The sequence below is a fragment of the Electrona antarctica genome (assembly GCF_951216825.1).
Source record: "Electrona antarctica genome assembly, chromosome: 23".
In the NCBI taxonomy this organism is placed as follows: Eukaryota; Metazoa; Chordata; class Actinopteri; order Myctophiformes; family Myctophidae; genus Electrona; species Electrona antarctica.
The window spans coordinates 7,050,675-7,067,958 of NC_136804.1; the positions used below are offsets into that span (position 1 = coordinate 7,050,675).

The 17,284-nt window shown below is 42.9% G+C and overlaps 1 protein-coding gene across 4 annotated transcripts in view; it reads right to left on the minus strand.

Annotated features, from left to right (window-relative positions):
- The window catches only part of mdfic (MyoD family inhibitor domain containing), a 128,640-nt gene that overhangs the window by 76,578 nt on the left and 34,778 nt on the right, over window positions 1-17,284 (minus strand). For 2 of the 4 annotated variants that reach the window (XM_079494085.1, XM_079494084.1), the window contains exon 5: window positions 15,147-16,968. The exons of the other annotated variants lie outside the window; for them this stretch is intronic. In XM_079494085.1, coding sequence (XP_079350211.1) covers window positions 16,715-16,968 — 254 coding nt within the window. In that variant the 3' untranslated portion in view covers window positions 15,147-16,714. Of the gene's footprint in view, window positions 1-15,146; window positions 16,969-17,284 lie in introns of those variants that run through there. 4 annotated transcript variants of the gene reach the window in all.

Consider the following 17,284-nt stretch of genomic DNA (forward strand, 5'->3'; position numbering starts at 1 on the left):
TGCTGGAACGTAATTAAACCACGAGGACAGGGTTTTGTACTAACGGCAAAGTCCAGGTGTCATATAGTTCATATCCAACAGAAAATATTCTGTCAACATGACGCATCCCCAGACACATAAACGCTCCAATAAACTATAATAGAACAACCGTCCCTACAAAACAACCTGTCAATCACTGCCGAGATGTCCGATGACCGGAGGCCGGCTCGGGCCCGCATTCGTTTAAGCGGCGTAAAGAACAAACAATCAAAAGGCGCCGCTCAAGAGATCAGAGCGCGTCTGCGTCAGCAAGATGACATGGAACAAGGGTGACATCCAATTTATAGCTCAAGGAGCGTTGTACAAGCAAATAAACAGGCCTCACCCAGTGCTCACGTCCCTCTCAATTTGCCTCTCCCACGGTCCGCCGGCTCTCGAGCAGCGAGACACGCAGGTAATGCATACAATGTATACAAATTTAGGCTGATGTCTTACTTCAGGGGTTCTCAACGTTTTTGGCCGGGGACCCCCGAAAATGCTTTGGCAACGTCTTGTTTTACACACTCAAAATGCATACATGGCATGATGAAAGCCGACATGTGAGCATTGTCAGCATCAGACATGGACAGAAGGCCAGAATCTCATTTAACAACTTAAAGGTATATTCAGTGATTTCACTTAATTCAAATATCACTTATTTTTTCTTATTTTTTGGATAATCCTCCCTACTATAAAGTGTGCTGACCATATAAGGAGTTCCTCCCTGTCCCCAGTGAGCCCCTGGGGTCAAATAACCCTAGTTTCGGTTTGGGCTTTGGGTGGCAAAGCCTTCATCCAATCAGGATGGGAGGGGCCTTCCACCAATCAAGATCGAGTGGGGCGGGCCTTGGTGCACGTGCTGTTGGTCTGTTGTACTTCCCCGACTGTAGTGCGTGTGCATGTGCATGTGCGTGTGCATGTGCACATCTTGTTACCGGGGCGGACCAGGTTTTTTTTCCAAATCACCAAAATCACTGAATGCTCCTTTAAAGGATTTCACGACTATTCAAGGTATGTATTCATATAATAGGTCCTCACTAATGTTCATGATAAAATGGGCCTGTGTCTCATAAGAGGGCTGCGGGCAGTTCAGAAACCCGTCTTGTTTTGTTTTCTGGAAGGAAGCAAGAGGAACTGCAATGAAAACACCTCAATGTATAGTTTCATCTCTGTTCATTCTTCTTTTGCTCATAGGCAAAATGTTTTGTCGGAGACAGTCTTCACTGTAGGAGAGACTTTTAACCTCACCGGCTCCAGTCGATTTTATTCATTATTATTATAATTTTTTTTGTATAGGTAAGTGTCCGTCTCATGATCTCACCACCAAGCCTCCAGGTAGCGTGGAGATTAGATTCAAATCGGAGGGTCTTGTAGCAAGGCTTTGGTGAAAGGGGGGGGGGGGGGCCTTTAAATATTTAAGACATTTACACTGAACAGAGAGCTGCAAAGACCACAAATATATCTCCTGGAAAGCCCTTGTATCTCCTCACTTCATGTGCGTCCATCAATGTCAATCGTCGAATAGAGCACCAAAGTCTGACGTCAATATCGCTATAGTGCACAGGTTAGTGTAATTTTTATTTATAATCCCCATAGGGTGATCTTAGATCTCCTCATAAGAACTGTTTTGACAAAATAAACAAATCATCCCGGCCGTTTCACTAATATGGATATGAAGAATCAACTGACCGTATTAAATATGAGTGACTGACTGTCGTAAACGATACAGAGGCACCTCCCCGTTTATTTTTGGACCACAGTTCTTACAGTTGGGTGCCACCGATATTGTCCCTTATCATTTGACCCATTTAGGCCTGACCTCAAAATTTAAAAAAATCCTTCTAAATCCTCCAGTTTTCTGAAATAAATATTTTCACGATTTTTAAAAAATAGCAGACCTACAAACTCGTAGCGCGCCACCGAGTGGCGCGCTACGAGTTTGTAGGTCTGCTATTTTTTAAAACTGTGTGTGTGTGTGTGTTGTGTATGTGTGTGTGTGTGTATGCAACTCTGGTTTTGTATGTGTTTGTGTGTGTGTGTGTGTGTGTGTGTGTGTGTGTGTTGTGTATGTGTGTGTGTGTGTATGCAACTCTGGTTTTGTATGTGTTTGTGTGTGTGTGTACGGGGCTTTGCCTGTCAGTCATGTTAACTCAATGTGAAGAGGCTGCTCCAAGCGGAAAGTTGAGTCGGGTATATGTATCTGCCACAGCGGCTGGTGTTATTAAGACCTCGCTCCGCATTTCCTTTCTGCATGGAAGACGGGAAGTCTTTCTTTCTAAGCTCCCAGTCTGGGACGAGTGGCTCGTCTGTTTTATTTTGGGGCCGTAGTACACATCAACCCCCCCCCCCCCCTCCCCCCCACACACACACACAAATGTCTCTTTACCAAACATTGTGGCCGTTCCGGTTCACAGAACGCTCAGTCGGGTCAATAACGTGTGGTCTTTCTAAAGCTGTGACTCAGGAATACGTTATGATAAGTCGTGTCGGTATAAAAGAAAAAAGGATTCAGGACAACAAACAGCTGTGTACAGTTAACGAAGCACTATAGGGAGCAGCCTAGCCATTCCACTGTTCTTGTGCTGTGCAGTTCACCGGAGAATTAATCAAAATCACAATTTTGCAATATAGGGAAGAGCTTTGTTTTTCCCTCTGCGGGAGAGACTCTTCAAAACGCTTCCTAAACAAGCTCGCTGCGCTCATAACCCGCGTCTGTGAATCATACCTGGGCACCGTGTGCTTGAGGAAACTACATTTTATTTGACAGAAAGCGAGACAATTTCTCCACAATAGCAATTAATTCTCTCTATTCTCTGCTGGAACGTAATTAAACCACGAGGACAGGGTTTTGTACTAACGGCAAAGTCCAGGTGTCATATAGTTCATATCCAACAGAAAATATTCTGTCAACATGACGCATCCCCAGACACATAAACGCTCCAATAAACTATAATAGAACAACCGTCCCTACAAAACAACCTGTCAATCACTGCCGAGATGTCCGATGACCGGAGGCCGGCTCGGGCCCGCATTCGTTTAAGCGGCGTAAAGAACAAACAATCAAAAGGCGCCGCTCAAGAGATCAGAGCGCGTCTGCGTCAGCAAGATGACATGGAACAAGGGTGACATCCAATTTATAGCTCAAGGAGCGTTGTACAAGCAAATAAACAGGCCTCACCCAGTGCTCACGTCCCTCTCAATTTGCCTCTCCCACGGTCCGCCGGCTCTCGAGCAGCGAGACACGCAGGTAATGCATACAATGTATACAAATTTAGGCTGATGTCTTACTTCAGGGGTTCTCAACGTTTTTGGCCGGGGACCCCCGAAAATGCTTTGGCAACGTCTTGTTTTACACACTCAAAATGCATACATGGCATGATGAAAGCCGACATGTGAGCATTGTCAGCATCAGACATGGACAGAAGGCCAGAATCTCATTTAACAACTTAAAGGTATATTCAGTGATTTCACTTAATTCAAATATCACTTATTTTTTCTTATTTTTTGGATAATCCTCCCTACTATAAAGTGTGCTGACCATATAAGGAGTTCCTCCCTGTCCCCAGTGAGCCCCTGGGGTCAAATAACCCTAGTTTCGGTTTGGGCTTTGGGTGGCAAAGCCTTCATCCAATCAGGATGGGAGGGGCCTTCCACCAATCAAGATCGAGTGGGGCGGGCCTTGGTGCACGTGCTGTTGGTCTGTTGTACTTCCCCGACTGTAGTGCGTGTGCATGTGCATGTGCGTGTGCATGTGCACATCTTGTTACCGGGGCGGACCAGGTTTTTTTTCCAAATCACCAAAATCACTGAATGCTCCTTTAAAGGATTTCACGACTATTCAAGGTATGTATTCATATAATAGGTCCTCACTAATGTTCATGATAAAATGGGCCTGTGTCTCATAAGAGGGCTGCGGGCAGTTCAGAAACCCGTCTTGTTTTGTTTTCTGGAAGGAAGCAAGAGGAACTGCAATGAAAACACCTCAATGTATAGTTTCATCTCTGTTCATTCTTCTTTTGCTCATAGGCAAAATGTTTTGTCGGAGACAGTCTTCACTGTAGGAGAGACTTTTAACCTCACCGGCTCCAGTCGATTTTATTCATTATTATTATAATTTTTTTTGTATAGGTAAGTGTCCGTCTCATGATCTCACCACCAAGCCTCCAGGTAGCGTGGAGATTAGATTCAAATCGGAGGGTCTTGTAGCAAGGCTTTGGTGAAAGGGGGGGGGGGGGCCTTTAAATATTTAAGACATTTACACTGAACAGAGAGCTGCAAAGACCACAAATATATCTCCTGGAAAGCCCTTGTATCTCCTCACTTCATGTGCGTCCATCAATGTCAATCGTCGAATAGAGCACCAAAGTCTGACGTCAATATCGCTATAGTGCACAGGTTAGTGTAATTTTTATTTATAATCCCCATAGGGTGATCTTAGATCTCCTCATAAGAACTGTTTTGACAAAATAAACAAATCATCCCGGCCGTTTCACTAATATGGATATGAAGAATCAACTGACCGTATTAAATATGAGTGACTGACTGTCGTAAACGATACAGAGGCACCTCCCCGTTTATTTTTGGACCACAGTTCTTACAGTTGGGTGCCACCGATATTGTCCCTTATCATTTGACCCATTTAGGCCTGACCTCAAAATTTAAAAAAATCCTTCTAAATCCTCCAGTTTTCTGAAATAAATATTTTCACGATTTTTAAAAAATAGCAGACCTACAAACTCGTAGCGCGCCACTCGGTGGCGCGCTATGAGCTTGTAGATCTGCTATTTTTCAATAGCTAAATTATAACATAATGTTTAAAACACCAAAAGGGGTTCCCGCCCAAAATGGGTTAACTGTCCTTTTGCGCAGATCACGCAAACCTCAGCAAAAAGAAAAGGACAATATCGATGGCCTCCAACTGTATATGAGACGATTTTAAGATGTTAAGAATGTTATTCTCCATAGAGAACCAGGGGATGAGCGAGTGACGCCAGGACCTTGGCGCTCTATACCTCATTCAGGTTACGACTGACGAGCAAGACAGCTTTTTGAGGTGATGATCACTGAGGGGGGGAAATAAATTGAAAGCCTTTTTACTACTACTGTAAAGACAGTGGATAAATAATATAATAAAATCCAAACTTGTCCATGCAATGACCCCCAAATGACCATAACCTAGCTCTGGCTGCGGCTAACTTCGTGTCACCTGCAGGTTTTCCACCTCGGAGGAAAGCCTGGTCTGTGTTACTAAATTGCCGTGTGGTCGGGTCGGGAGCGGGTGATATCGTTACAGTTGGAGGCCATCGATAGTCCTTTTCTTTTTGCTGAGGTTTGCGTGATCTGCGCAAAAGGACAGTTAACCCATTTTGGGCGGGAACCCCTTTTGGTGTTTTAAACATTATGTTATAATTTAGCTATTGAAAAATAGCAGATCTACAAGCTCATAGCGCGCCACCGAGTGGCGCGCTACGAGCTTGTAGGTCTGCTATTTTTGAAAAATCGTGAAAATATTTATTTCAGAAAACTGGAGGATTTAGAAGGATTTTTTAAAATTTTGAGGTCAGGCCTAAATGGGTCAAATGATAAGGGACAATATCGGTGGCACCCAACTGTATGTCATGTTGTAGTCATTGTTTTGTAGTCATCAGGCAGGAACCCTCAATCTGGAACATCCTTTCCCTCAAACCGGAAGAATAACAAAAAAAAGCGTGACTCGTTCTCTCGTAGCCTGCATCTTGTATTGGGACGGTATTATTCTTCCGGTCAACAATGTGTTCCGTTAATATTTTATGTCAGGTTCAAAGTGATTAAACTGGTATATTAATCTTATGAATTGAATTTAAATTGCTTTTTTCACTCTTCATTTTCGCCTCCTTTACAATTGCCTTTGAAAACCTGTGCGCTATAGAGACCATCATGTTCCTTGTGAGTTAGAATCCAACTGCCATCATGTCCCGCATTTCTCTCCTCTCACTGCCATGGGTTTACCGTCTCATTCTATAAACACTCTACTATCTAAACAAAGACAAAACGATAAAAGCGATTCACAATTCATATTTGAGAGACAAGCACAGTTCAGCATCCTCCTGGCTGGAACTTTTATACAAAACCATTCGTCTCACATCTCCTCCCATAAGCATTCTGCCACCGTTCCCCCTATTTTTGCCCATCACCATGATTATCGGCTTGGCAGAGGAGCCAGCTTGGCAAGGGTGAAATAATAAGAAAAACAAACAACGGCCTGGCCTAGGTAGGCTGGCTGGCTGGCTGCTCCAGCCCTCTTGTCAGAGTCAATTAGAGTCCTCAGGTAACGAGCCTATTTGCATTGTAAACCAGGCCCAATTTGAGACAGCTAATGGGACCTCTACCTGAGCAGATTAATTGAAAGTGACATTACTTGAACTCCCCTCTTCTGCTCTTTTTCCCCCCTGCCCTTCTTTCTTTTCCCGACGTGGCCTTTCCGAAAGATCTTCTCATCTTATTTTAACGGCACCCCACAAGTCTAAACAGAGAGGTCAGGTCTTTTCAAACTGTGGCACGAGTGAAGGGGGGTGAAGAGGACATTGTGGTTGCATTGTATATATACAGATGTGTGTTTGGCGAGACCCGGAGTCTTCCTGCTTGGCACCACTGTTCACTGCAGGACAAGAGGGAGGAATGGCAGTGGTGGAAAAAGTAATCAGGCAGTACAACAGCCAGCCAGCCTACCTACCTACCTAGGCCAGGCCGTTGTTTGTTTTTCTTATTATTTCACCCTTGCCAAGCAGGCTCCTCTGCCAAGCCGATAATCATGGTGATGGGCAAAAATAGGGGGAACGGTGGCAGAATGCTTATGGGAGGAGATGCGAGACGAATGGTTTTGTATAAAAGTTCCAGCCAGGAGGATGCTGAACTGTGCTTGTCTCTCGAATATGAATTGTGAATCGCTTTTATCGTTTTGTCTTTATTTAGATAGTAGAGTGTATAGAATGAGACGGTAAACCCATGGCAGTGAGAGGAGAGAAATGCGGGACATGATGGCAGTTGGATTCTAACTCACAAGGAACTGTCTGTTTGCAGTATTACTTTCTCTTCGGTATTGTCAACTATAGTAGACAATTTTAAATAGGGTGTGGTCATTTTCAGGTATTTCGTCCCGGATAGAGAATTAGCCATAGTTCCCAAGTTGTTCGCGGCGGTCATATTAGCCTAGAACAGTTGAGATATTCTCTCCTAAATGAAGTGCATACATATCTTAGCCAGATCCTAGACTACTACAACACATGGCCTGTTCCTTGGAGGAAATTAGTTTAACTGGATGTTTAGTACCTTCTGTACATTGAATGAAAAAAAAGTACAATGTAATGAATGTAATGAATCACATTTTCTTCCTTTTCAGCCATCAAGTTAGAGGGAACCAAGGTTATAATAGTTTTGGTTTTTTCATTATAGTTTAGTTTGTTAGTTTTGGCTTTTTTTCCTTCTAATTCAGTTAGTTTTAGTTAGTTTTTAGAGCGGGTTTGCTAGTTTTTATTTTTGTGAAATGCTTAGTTTTAGTTTAGTTTTAGTTTTTTAAACTAAAAAACTATAACTAAAACTATAAAAACTAAAACTATAACTAAGGGTATTTTTTCTATAATTTCAGTTAGTTTTGTGAACACACAATACAGTTTCAGTTTAGTTATCGTTTTTAATTTATTTTTAGTTTGTATTTAGTTTCAGTTAACTAAAATGTTTTTTTAATTCTAGTTTTCGTTTTTTAGTTAGTTTTAGTTAACTATTATAACCTTGGAGGGAACTGGAGACAGGTTTAGTGACCAGATTTGACTGAGACTGCCATCGCGCACATTCCAGCTTTTCACCAGAGGAGAAAAACCTTTTTTTTCTTTTTTTTTCTCTCCAAAATGAGTTAATAGCACAGGCAGACTCTTCACATACTAGAGCATGTCTGAAATAAGTGTCAGAGCTGAAATCGACATGTAAATATGAAATAAATGCTTAAACATGTAGCTAGGTGTAATGTTAGAGACCACAGAAGTGAACCTTTCAAGCCTGTTTTCTCAACTCGCTGTTTTCTGCAAGACATTACTCTATACGCCATATCTCCAAAACTGGTGGGTCAAACTGAACAACCAATATGTCAATTTGAAGCTATGATTCCCTGCTTTCATATGACATGAAAAAACAAAAAATCTAAAAAATCCAATGGCAGTCTCTCAGTCAAATGTGGTCACTAATGTTCTCATTGTGTTCCACTGTATAATTTGCACAAAAATGAAATATCAGCATATTGATGTTGGAACGAGACATTTTTAAATGACAGGATTCAGTTACCTACAGATGGCTAATGGGCCTCTTATAGTAGAGCTGCAGTGTACATACATGTGCATGCCATAATAAGATAGATAATGCATGTCATTTTCAGAACAACAGTGGGCATATAATTGCAATACATGTACAATAGCTCACAACAGATTTGCAAGTACAGTATAGTGCTGCCAAATCATGCAACTCGTGATCTCATAGACGATCAACGCATCCTCACTGCCAGCCAATTACCACTAATGTGCATCCTGTTTGGCACTGGGAAATAAAGGCTTGCACAAACACTATAGTGTACATTGTCATTCAACACTTATGTTCCATTTTGGAGCAAGAAGGGAACTCCTGCAGTATACTACCAAATTCCCCTCTTGTCCCGTCTAATTATTCACATTAGGCATAATCATAGCATACACCTTGTCAACATACACCTCTACGGTCTACCTTCAATGTGAAAGTGAGACAAGGAAAACGCCATTAAAGTAACCCCCCCCCCCCCCCCCCCCCCCCCCCCCCCCCCCCCCCCCCCCCCCCCCCCCCCCCGATCTGTCTGGCATTTATTTTTCCATATGAAGAGACAAAAAGCTGTAATTTGTTACCGTGGCCGAGGGCAGGATAGACATTTATTTTCCACAGCGAGAGAAAGAGACGGCTACTTCCATCTCACCCCGGCTGCGTGTGGTCGAGTTCGAGTGAAGGATATAGGTAGGTGTGAGAGAGATGAAGCAAGGAGTTGGGGACGGACAGAGGGAAGGACAGACCGAGTCCGACGGACATTGGCCCCGGTCACACGGCGTATGACAGCGTATAGCAAAAAACAAATCACATCGAAATATATATATTTTTTTTATTCTAAACTTTGGGAAAATGTTTGCCTATAATGCAGTGTTGATTTTGACAGCATTCCTTTATTTTAGTTTTAGTCATAGTCTCTTGAATAGTTTTAATTTAGTTTTAGTCACATTTTAGTCGCCTGGAATGTTTTAGTGTTAGTCTAGTTTTACTCAACTCAATTAGATAGTCGACTAAATCTAGTTGATTTTGTCGACTAAAATGTATTTTGGCGGGCTTGTAGATCTGCTATTTTCAGCATGCAACCAATAAGTGTAAAATTACTTACTAATACTGGATCTCTTGTCCACTAGTTCCTTCCTAACATTTTAGTCTAGTTTTTGTTGACGAAATTGTCAATATATTTAGTCTTACTTTTAGTCACCATAGCTTAGTTTTCATTTAGCTTTTCGCCAGTGGAAAAAGGTAGTCGACAAACATTTTTTGTCATAGTATTTGTCGACAGACTCAACACTCCTAGCCCACTGGATCCCTCTCCCCCCTCCCCTCCCCTCCCCCTCCCTCCTCAGACGGCAAACAGAAACAATGGAGCCATCTCTAATTGTGACATTACAATCCGCCGCACAGCGGGGCACGGAGCGGAGGGGGATTGATTAGAGGGGGACTGGAAAGGTGGATGACTTTGTGAAAAGGTCACTGCACGCTCTTCACATCCTCTGCCCTCGCTGCCACTTCCTCCGTCAAAAGTGGAAACGAGTGAAGGGCAGGAGAGCAAAAGAACGATGCCACTGTGATTAGAGGGGGTTTTTTTTATGCCTGGATGGATTAGATAGATAGATAGATAGATAGATAGATAGATAGATAGATAGATACAGTTGGAGGCCATCGATATTGTCCTTTTCTTTTTGCTGAGGTTTGCGTGATCTGCGCAAAAGGACAGTTAACCCATTTTGGGTGGGAACCCTTTTGGTGTTTTAATGTTATAATTTAGCTATTGAAAAATAGCTAACTCGGTGGCGCGCTATGAGCTTGTAGATCTGCTATTTTTGAAAAATCGTGAAAATATTTATTTCAGAAAACTGGAGGATTTAGAAGGATTTTTTTAAAATTTTGAGGTCAGGCCTAAATGGGTCAAATGATAAGGGACAATATCGGTGGCACCCAACTGTAGATAGATAGATATTCTCTTAATTTTCCCTTTTCTTTCCGATTAGTGAAATATGGTGGTGATTTCCAGGGAGGTACAGTATAATGCAAGAAGAAAATGAAAGAAAGGAAAGAAAATGCAGTGGTAGTGGGGTGTCTTTGTCGCTCAGCAGGGGGGCCGGCACGGAGGTTAATTGAAGGGTTAACAGGGGGTGGTGTCGGTCAGAGAGGTCGGGGCGGCGGTCCGGCCGGCGGGGGGGTCCCTGCTCCCCCGTTGACCTCGCCGAGTAACGGCGGCCGTGTTAGCAGCGTGGCACGAAACCTGCTACGTGAGCACGCTCCCTAATGAGGCAGGAGCAGTGGATATAGCCACCCACGGTACTGGCGCCGAACAGGACTTCTGCACTATTCATTATAGAAGGATGACACCAATCGCATGCTGACCGTTCATACGAAGTCAATCAAGAACATTCATTCGGGACACCGCGGTCACATGGCGTCGGATGATGCAGCTCAACTATGCACACCTCTGGGTCATTCCTGTGTTACCAGGGTCCTAATAGGGGTAGGGTATGCTTACGTTTAGGGTGGACTCTGGGGACACACATTGGTGACCTGCTGAAATTATGTCACAATCGTGTAGAAGACAATCACATGATGTCAGTGTCTGAATGTAAATCGTTGCAGTTTGTTTATTAGCAGATTTCAACCTGGTGGTATTTAGGACATGTATTTAACCCATTTTGAGCGGGAACCCCTTTTGGTGGTTACATACATTATGTTATAATTTAGCTATAGAAAAATAGCAGATCCACAAGCTCATAGCGCGGCACAAAAATCGTTAAAATGTGCCTCAAATCTTTCAGAAATTGTCATGATTTAGAAAACATTTTTTTTAAATGGTTAAAGACCTCCATGAAAGTTGTGTGAAGTCCACAAGACGGTCAAATATTTTGGCAGGTCATCAATTTCACGATAACACCGGCATGCTGGAGTGATAAGAGTGTGTGAGGCGGGTGGCCAAGATTTGGGGGTATTGAATTTGGCTCATGGGATCATCGATGAACACAGCACCCTGGAAAAACATCTGTGAACACGAGACCCTGGGAACACACCTAGGTTTCCTGGATATATTGGTTATGCTGTGCTACTACTGTTGCTGGCCTCACATAACCATAGACATATGGCAAGACATTTACTGTGCAGTATGCTGGGAATATACAGGATCAGGATCTTCTGGCCAAACCGCATCAACAACATCAACCTATGGGAACGCACCAAACAAGAAACAATAGAGATACAGCTGATAAGGAGAAAGTGGAGCTGGATTGGTCACACATTAAGAAAAAACAAAACGGCAATAACTAAACCGGCACTAACGTGGAACCCACAAGGAAAACGGAGCAGAGGGAGACCCAAAAACACCTGGAGAAGGAGCACAGAGCTAGATGTCAAACAGAAGGGACTGACGTGGAAACAGCTGGAGAGGATGGCGCAAGACAGACGAGGGTGGAAACGACTCATCAATGGCCTATGTTCCGAAAGGAATACAAAGGCCTAATTGAAGTAAAGTGAAGTGATGCTGGGAATATACATTCAAACCATTCAAACAATTTGATAATTACCTTTTTCGTAATGTTTTATTAAAAAAAGAAAAAAAGGGACTTTCGCATATCTGGTGAGATCAGGTCAAGTACAGACAGCATATATAGACAATACAACAACACAGTATGAAAGGAGAGCTAGCTACGTGTTTTACACTGTCTGGTAAGGTTCGGTCCTTCCCCGTCTACAGTCCTGGGGACCACAATGCACTGCTGCTGGGTTCTCTTACGAGCCGTCTAATAAGGAGCTGGTTCTCAGCAAGGGGTCGGGATTCTGGGGCGCCAAGGTGTCCTTGCGGGGGTTCCGGGGTGTCCTCAGCTAAATGGTTGATAGTTAGGAACCAAATGGACCCTTACAGTACATGTGTACAGTATGGAGGAGAAGTTAGCAGCAGTATGTGGTCCCCATGGCCGGAGCAGAGAGCCACTGTTGTATTTTTCACATTATGTATATATATATATTCTTTTCATTTATTTTTCCCCCCCCTTTCACTCTATAGCCTGTAACAAACTTATGGTTTGAGTTAATCATTAACGAGGAGGAGGTTTAATTTCTTGCATGTTATCTGTTCTACAGAGTTGCCCATCAAACTGCTTTTCCGAGAATAACAACGCGCCATTAAAACGAGGCACAAATTTGACAGCACATTATCTTTGACGGCATGAAGGGCCTTCTTCTTTTTTTGTGTGTGCGTGTTGCCATTTAGCAAGCGGTGCTAATGAGGGCCCCCGTATTAAGTAGCATCACTCGAGCAACATCAAAGTGGATCTCCCGGACAGAAGGAAATGACTCCACTCAGGCTTGGGTGATTCACCACAAACTCATCTAGAGATACACAGAATTAAGGAAAGGGGGGAAAATGAGAAGAAAACTGCCTTTACCCTGCATTAGTTTACCCCTTGAACTCGACAGTTCATGATTCCTTTTTTGTATTCCAACTCACTGGGCTTGATACCCGAAAGCCGCTTAAACGGTTGGCAGGGTCACCGTGCTCCGTAATTCCTTATCGCGGTCTTCAGCAGAGAGTGCAGTTTCAACAAGTCATACATTACCAGTATCAAAGACACATTGTATGTAAAACAGCATCACAGAGAGGACTTGTACCATCATGGACGTAACTGACAAAGCGTAATAGTTCAAATTGGAGGACTGTCATGAAAATAAAAAAAAAACATAAAAACTGTTTCTTACTGTGTCAGGATTGTGCAGTTAAAACCCAAAGTAAGAAAATGTTAAATAAAAATCAGTATCTCCACTGCATTTCCAGTATTTTCCAAGGCTCCTAATTCTTTGTTCAGACTGCCAGGCAAATCCAAATTGTTTCTCAAATCTGATCTTTAGGACTGACTAGCCAGACTGTTCAGATCAGATCTTGTATTTGGACATTGTATGATCTGTTTTGGTTGCCGTGGTAACTATGTAACAACATTCAGTAGGTGTGAAGAATGTTTAATGACGTACGCGTCACTTGACAAAAATAGCTACAAGCTTACTGCGCTTGTAGATCGGCTAATTTCTGCAACTGACACTATAGTATAAGTCAGGCTTCAGTACCCAAGTATCCAGACTGAGACACATGCCTAGCTGGATTGATGATCAATAATCTGATTTGGGCTGCCAGTCTTAACAAATACCGCTGGAATGTGAAGCTGGATTTCAGGTGCTTTTCTGAGGTTTGCCGAGTGACATTTCAGACATACGACCACAAACATGTCAACTTGGCAGCAAATCTGTGCAGATTCATCAGTAAAAAGTGGAATTCCAAACTCGTCTCTATCCCTAAAAAACTGGGAGCTTCTCTACAGGTCTGATATTTCGACGCATTCTCACTCCCCAAGTTGTCGTAGATATTTTTTGAATGGCAACACATTACCGATTTGTTCTCAATAGTGTCCGCATTCTGTCATTAGTCACGTGACTCAGACTACACTGACGGTTGCCACCCGAGTAGCCTGGAACTCACCTATGCTTTTTATGGCATAGGCAGCTCCCGGCAGGATCCGCCGGGAGAAACTATGCGCAGCTGCGCGACATGAGACTAATTACTTAGAGCGACAGAGAGAGAGAGGAGTGTGTGTGTGTGTACATGTGTGCGTGTTTGTGTCAATTTAACAAAGGTGTAGACGATCAGAAATCAGCAGAGAGTGAGAGATGTTTGCGCTACTCTATGCCGAATTGAAGTGGACTCGGACCCAGACTTTTTTTTCTCCCTGGAAATAAAAACGTCTGGGTTTCCGAGGCTACCACCCGAGTTGTTCCAGTGATGTCCAGGTGTCCTGACCAAGCATCGGGAACTGGAATGTGTTAAGACATTTGGTTTTCAGAAAGTTACAGATGTCAGTAGGGCTTCAACACGTAATTGAAATAATCAATTAGAAAAAATGTATATATACTGTATATATATCTATATATGGTATATATATATATATGAACACATTAACCACCAGGATTAATTAATTAATTCACCTCGTACTGCCAAGGATTTCCCCCAGTTTGAACCGTAATTTGAAGAGCCAAAACCCGCGACCGGATGTTACTTTCACTGTGTGTGTTGTCGGACCGGTTGTTGATCTCCCGCTGGACGATGAGAAAGGCCTACCGCAACGATTACAGCGTCGAATAAAGCTTGTTTTGACCAGAAATGGTCTGGAATTGGAGATAAAGGCGATCAAAAGAAGCCGATGCGCGGGTGCGTGCAAAATTCAAGATGGCGCGCTCCACTGCCGTTGACATCATCACCTAGCAACTCAATGCTAATGTAAGTAGCATCATCGATCATAAACACTATAAAAGACCCTTTGGTGTGAATCTACGCCAATGGCGGCCGGCCAGACATTTGAAATGACGTAGATCTACGTCAAAGGGCAGGTCCTCCTGGCGGGTAATGTGTTAATAGAGAAAGTATCCAATCTACAAACTTGCACTGTGAGGCGTGAGCTCGCATTTTGCGCAACAATGTTGTACAATACATTTAAAAGGGTGGTGGTGGGTAGTTAATCGATTCATTCAAAAAGAAAATCTGTGTTGATTCATTGATATATATATATATATATATCAAAATAAATTATAAAAGAAAACTATACCCGATTAATGGATTAATCGTAATCATGAAAAGTAATCGATAGAACAATCGCTTAGAAAAAAATTGATAGTTGCAGATCCTGGAATTAGCGCTTTCTGATTTGACGTTTCCCTTGCGGCTCTGCAAAGCTACAGTAGACGATTGTTGTACAGTATGCAGCGGCGAGCGTGTGAACTCCCACATTAACCCATTTTGGACTGAGGTCGATTAAAAAAAAGGCTTCAAAATCCTAATTTTTTTCTGAAAAACCCATGTTTCCATGTCAGTGGTGCTCAACCTTTTTCATGTCAAGGACCCCCAGAATTATCTCTATTGGGCCACGGACCCCCATCTCAAAATATGTAGTTCCAGGGACCCCCCAGAAGCCAAATTTGTTAAAAATGTTCGCTCTGAAATATATATTTAAAGATTTGCGCCACATTTTCACGACTTTTCAAAAAGAGCAGACCTACAAGCTCGTAGCGCGCCGCTCGTAGCGCGCCACTCGGTGGCGCGCTATGAGCTTGTAGATCTGCTATTTTTCAATAGCTAAAGCATAACATAATGCTTAACACACCAAAAGGGGTTCCCGCCCAAAATGGGTTAAAACGTGTGTACAGTGTAATACAGTACGAAATGAAAATGCAACACCGGTATTTTTAAGTAGAAACCGGGCGATTCTTTCGGACGACATTGGCCTATCACAGATACTATTTGGTATCGGTGTATATTTTGTCTGATATATGCCGATATGAAATATTTTCTAGCTCGACACTGAAAATGATGCTTGGGGTAATTTAGAATTATTATTTCTTTTGCTTTTGTTTCAATCTACACTATAACGATAATGATTACATTCCCGGTGAAGTTCACTATTTTTACAGTCCAGTATTGGTTGGGCTCTAAATTGAAGAGCATCATCAACATAACGAAAACAATCTAATGAGTATCAATAATTATACTAGGGGTGCAACAGTTAATAGAACTAATCGATTTCATCGATTATAAAATTAAAAAAAAAACATTTAAATAAAAATAATCATTGAAAAAGAAATCAATAGAATAATCACCAAGAAAATAAACAATAGTTGCAGCCCTAATACTGCTATTGAGTGTATGAATATTGACAGCCAAGGGACACAGGCACGGATTTAACGGTCTTGAACATTATTCCTGAAATAGTATAGCAATAAGAGCCATCTTTAAGGCAGTCGATTATAATAACGTTAAGCATCGGTTAGCATACTTGTCCACATGAAAAACATACAACACTAAAATGAAATGTTCATACAACAGGTTTATACTATGCGGTATACTGTAACTGAACTTTTTCTTCTTTTTTTTTTACTTTATCGAAGGTTTTTCATGGCCCCTGTGAAGACGGACTTTGTCGGAGAGGCACAGTGCGTGTTAACAGATCTTTCCGAGTATGCTTTATTGCACACACATTATGACAAATTCACACACACATATACACGACACACTATCACCACACACACACACACACACACACACACACACACACACACACGCCACACTCAATAATCATCAACTAATTTCTTTGCTTTGCCATTGTACTCGATCAACAGCGGCACAGATTTCCGCTCGTTCAATCACAACCCAACTCCGTCCTTCTGTTCGTTTCCAGGTCTGGTTAAAACAAAAAACAAAAAAATAATCCTGGCCGGGTCCAAACAAAACCCCCTGGTTATCAAACAAGCACCCACTGTCGTTGCAATCATTCCAGCGGGGCGGGGGGGGGGCGGCGGCGGAGGGGGGGAAGGAACCTCCCTATGTGGGGAAGCAGATGCCGCAGCACTCCATGCAGATCTCCAGGCAGTCGGAGGACTCGCAGCACGCGTCCATGATGCCACAGTCCATGTCGTCGCAGGGGCAGTTGCAGTCGTCGCCCAGGTCGTCGGCCGCGCAGCAGCAGCAGCAGCCCTCCGACGTGCAGGTGCCGCACGAGGCCTGCGTCACCACCATGTTGCACAGAGTCAGGAACTCGCAGAACAGGCAGGCCAGGATGCAGTGGACGCAGCAATCTGATGATCCCACCCCGGATCCACCACCACCCACCCCACCACCCGCCGGACATCAAAGATGTGAAAGAAAGATACATCGTTAACCACCAAGACAACAATACAGGGTTTAACCCATTCAGGCCTGACGTCGAAAAAATCATTTTCGGAAAGATTTGAGGTACATTTTAACGATTTTTCAAAAATAGCAGACCTACAAGTTCATAGCGCGCCACTCGGTGGCGCGCTATGAACTTGTAGATCTGCTATTTTTCAATAGCTAAATTATAACAATGTTTAAAACACCAAAAGGGGTTCCCGCCCCAAAATGGGTTAATGG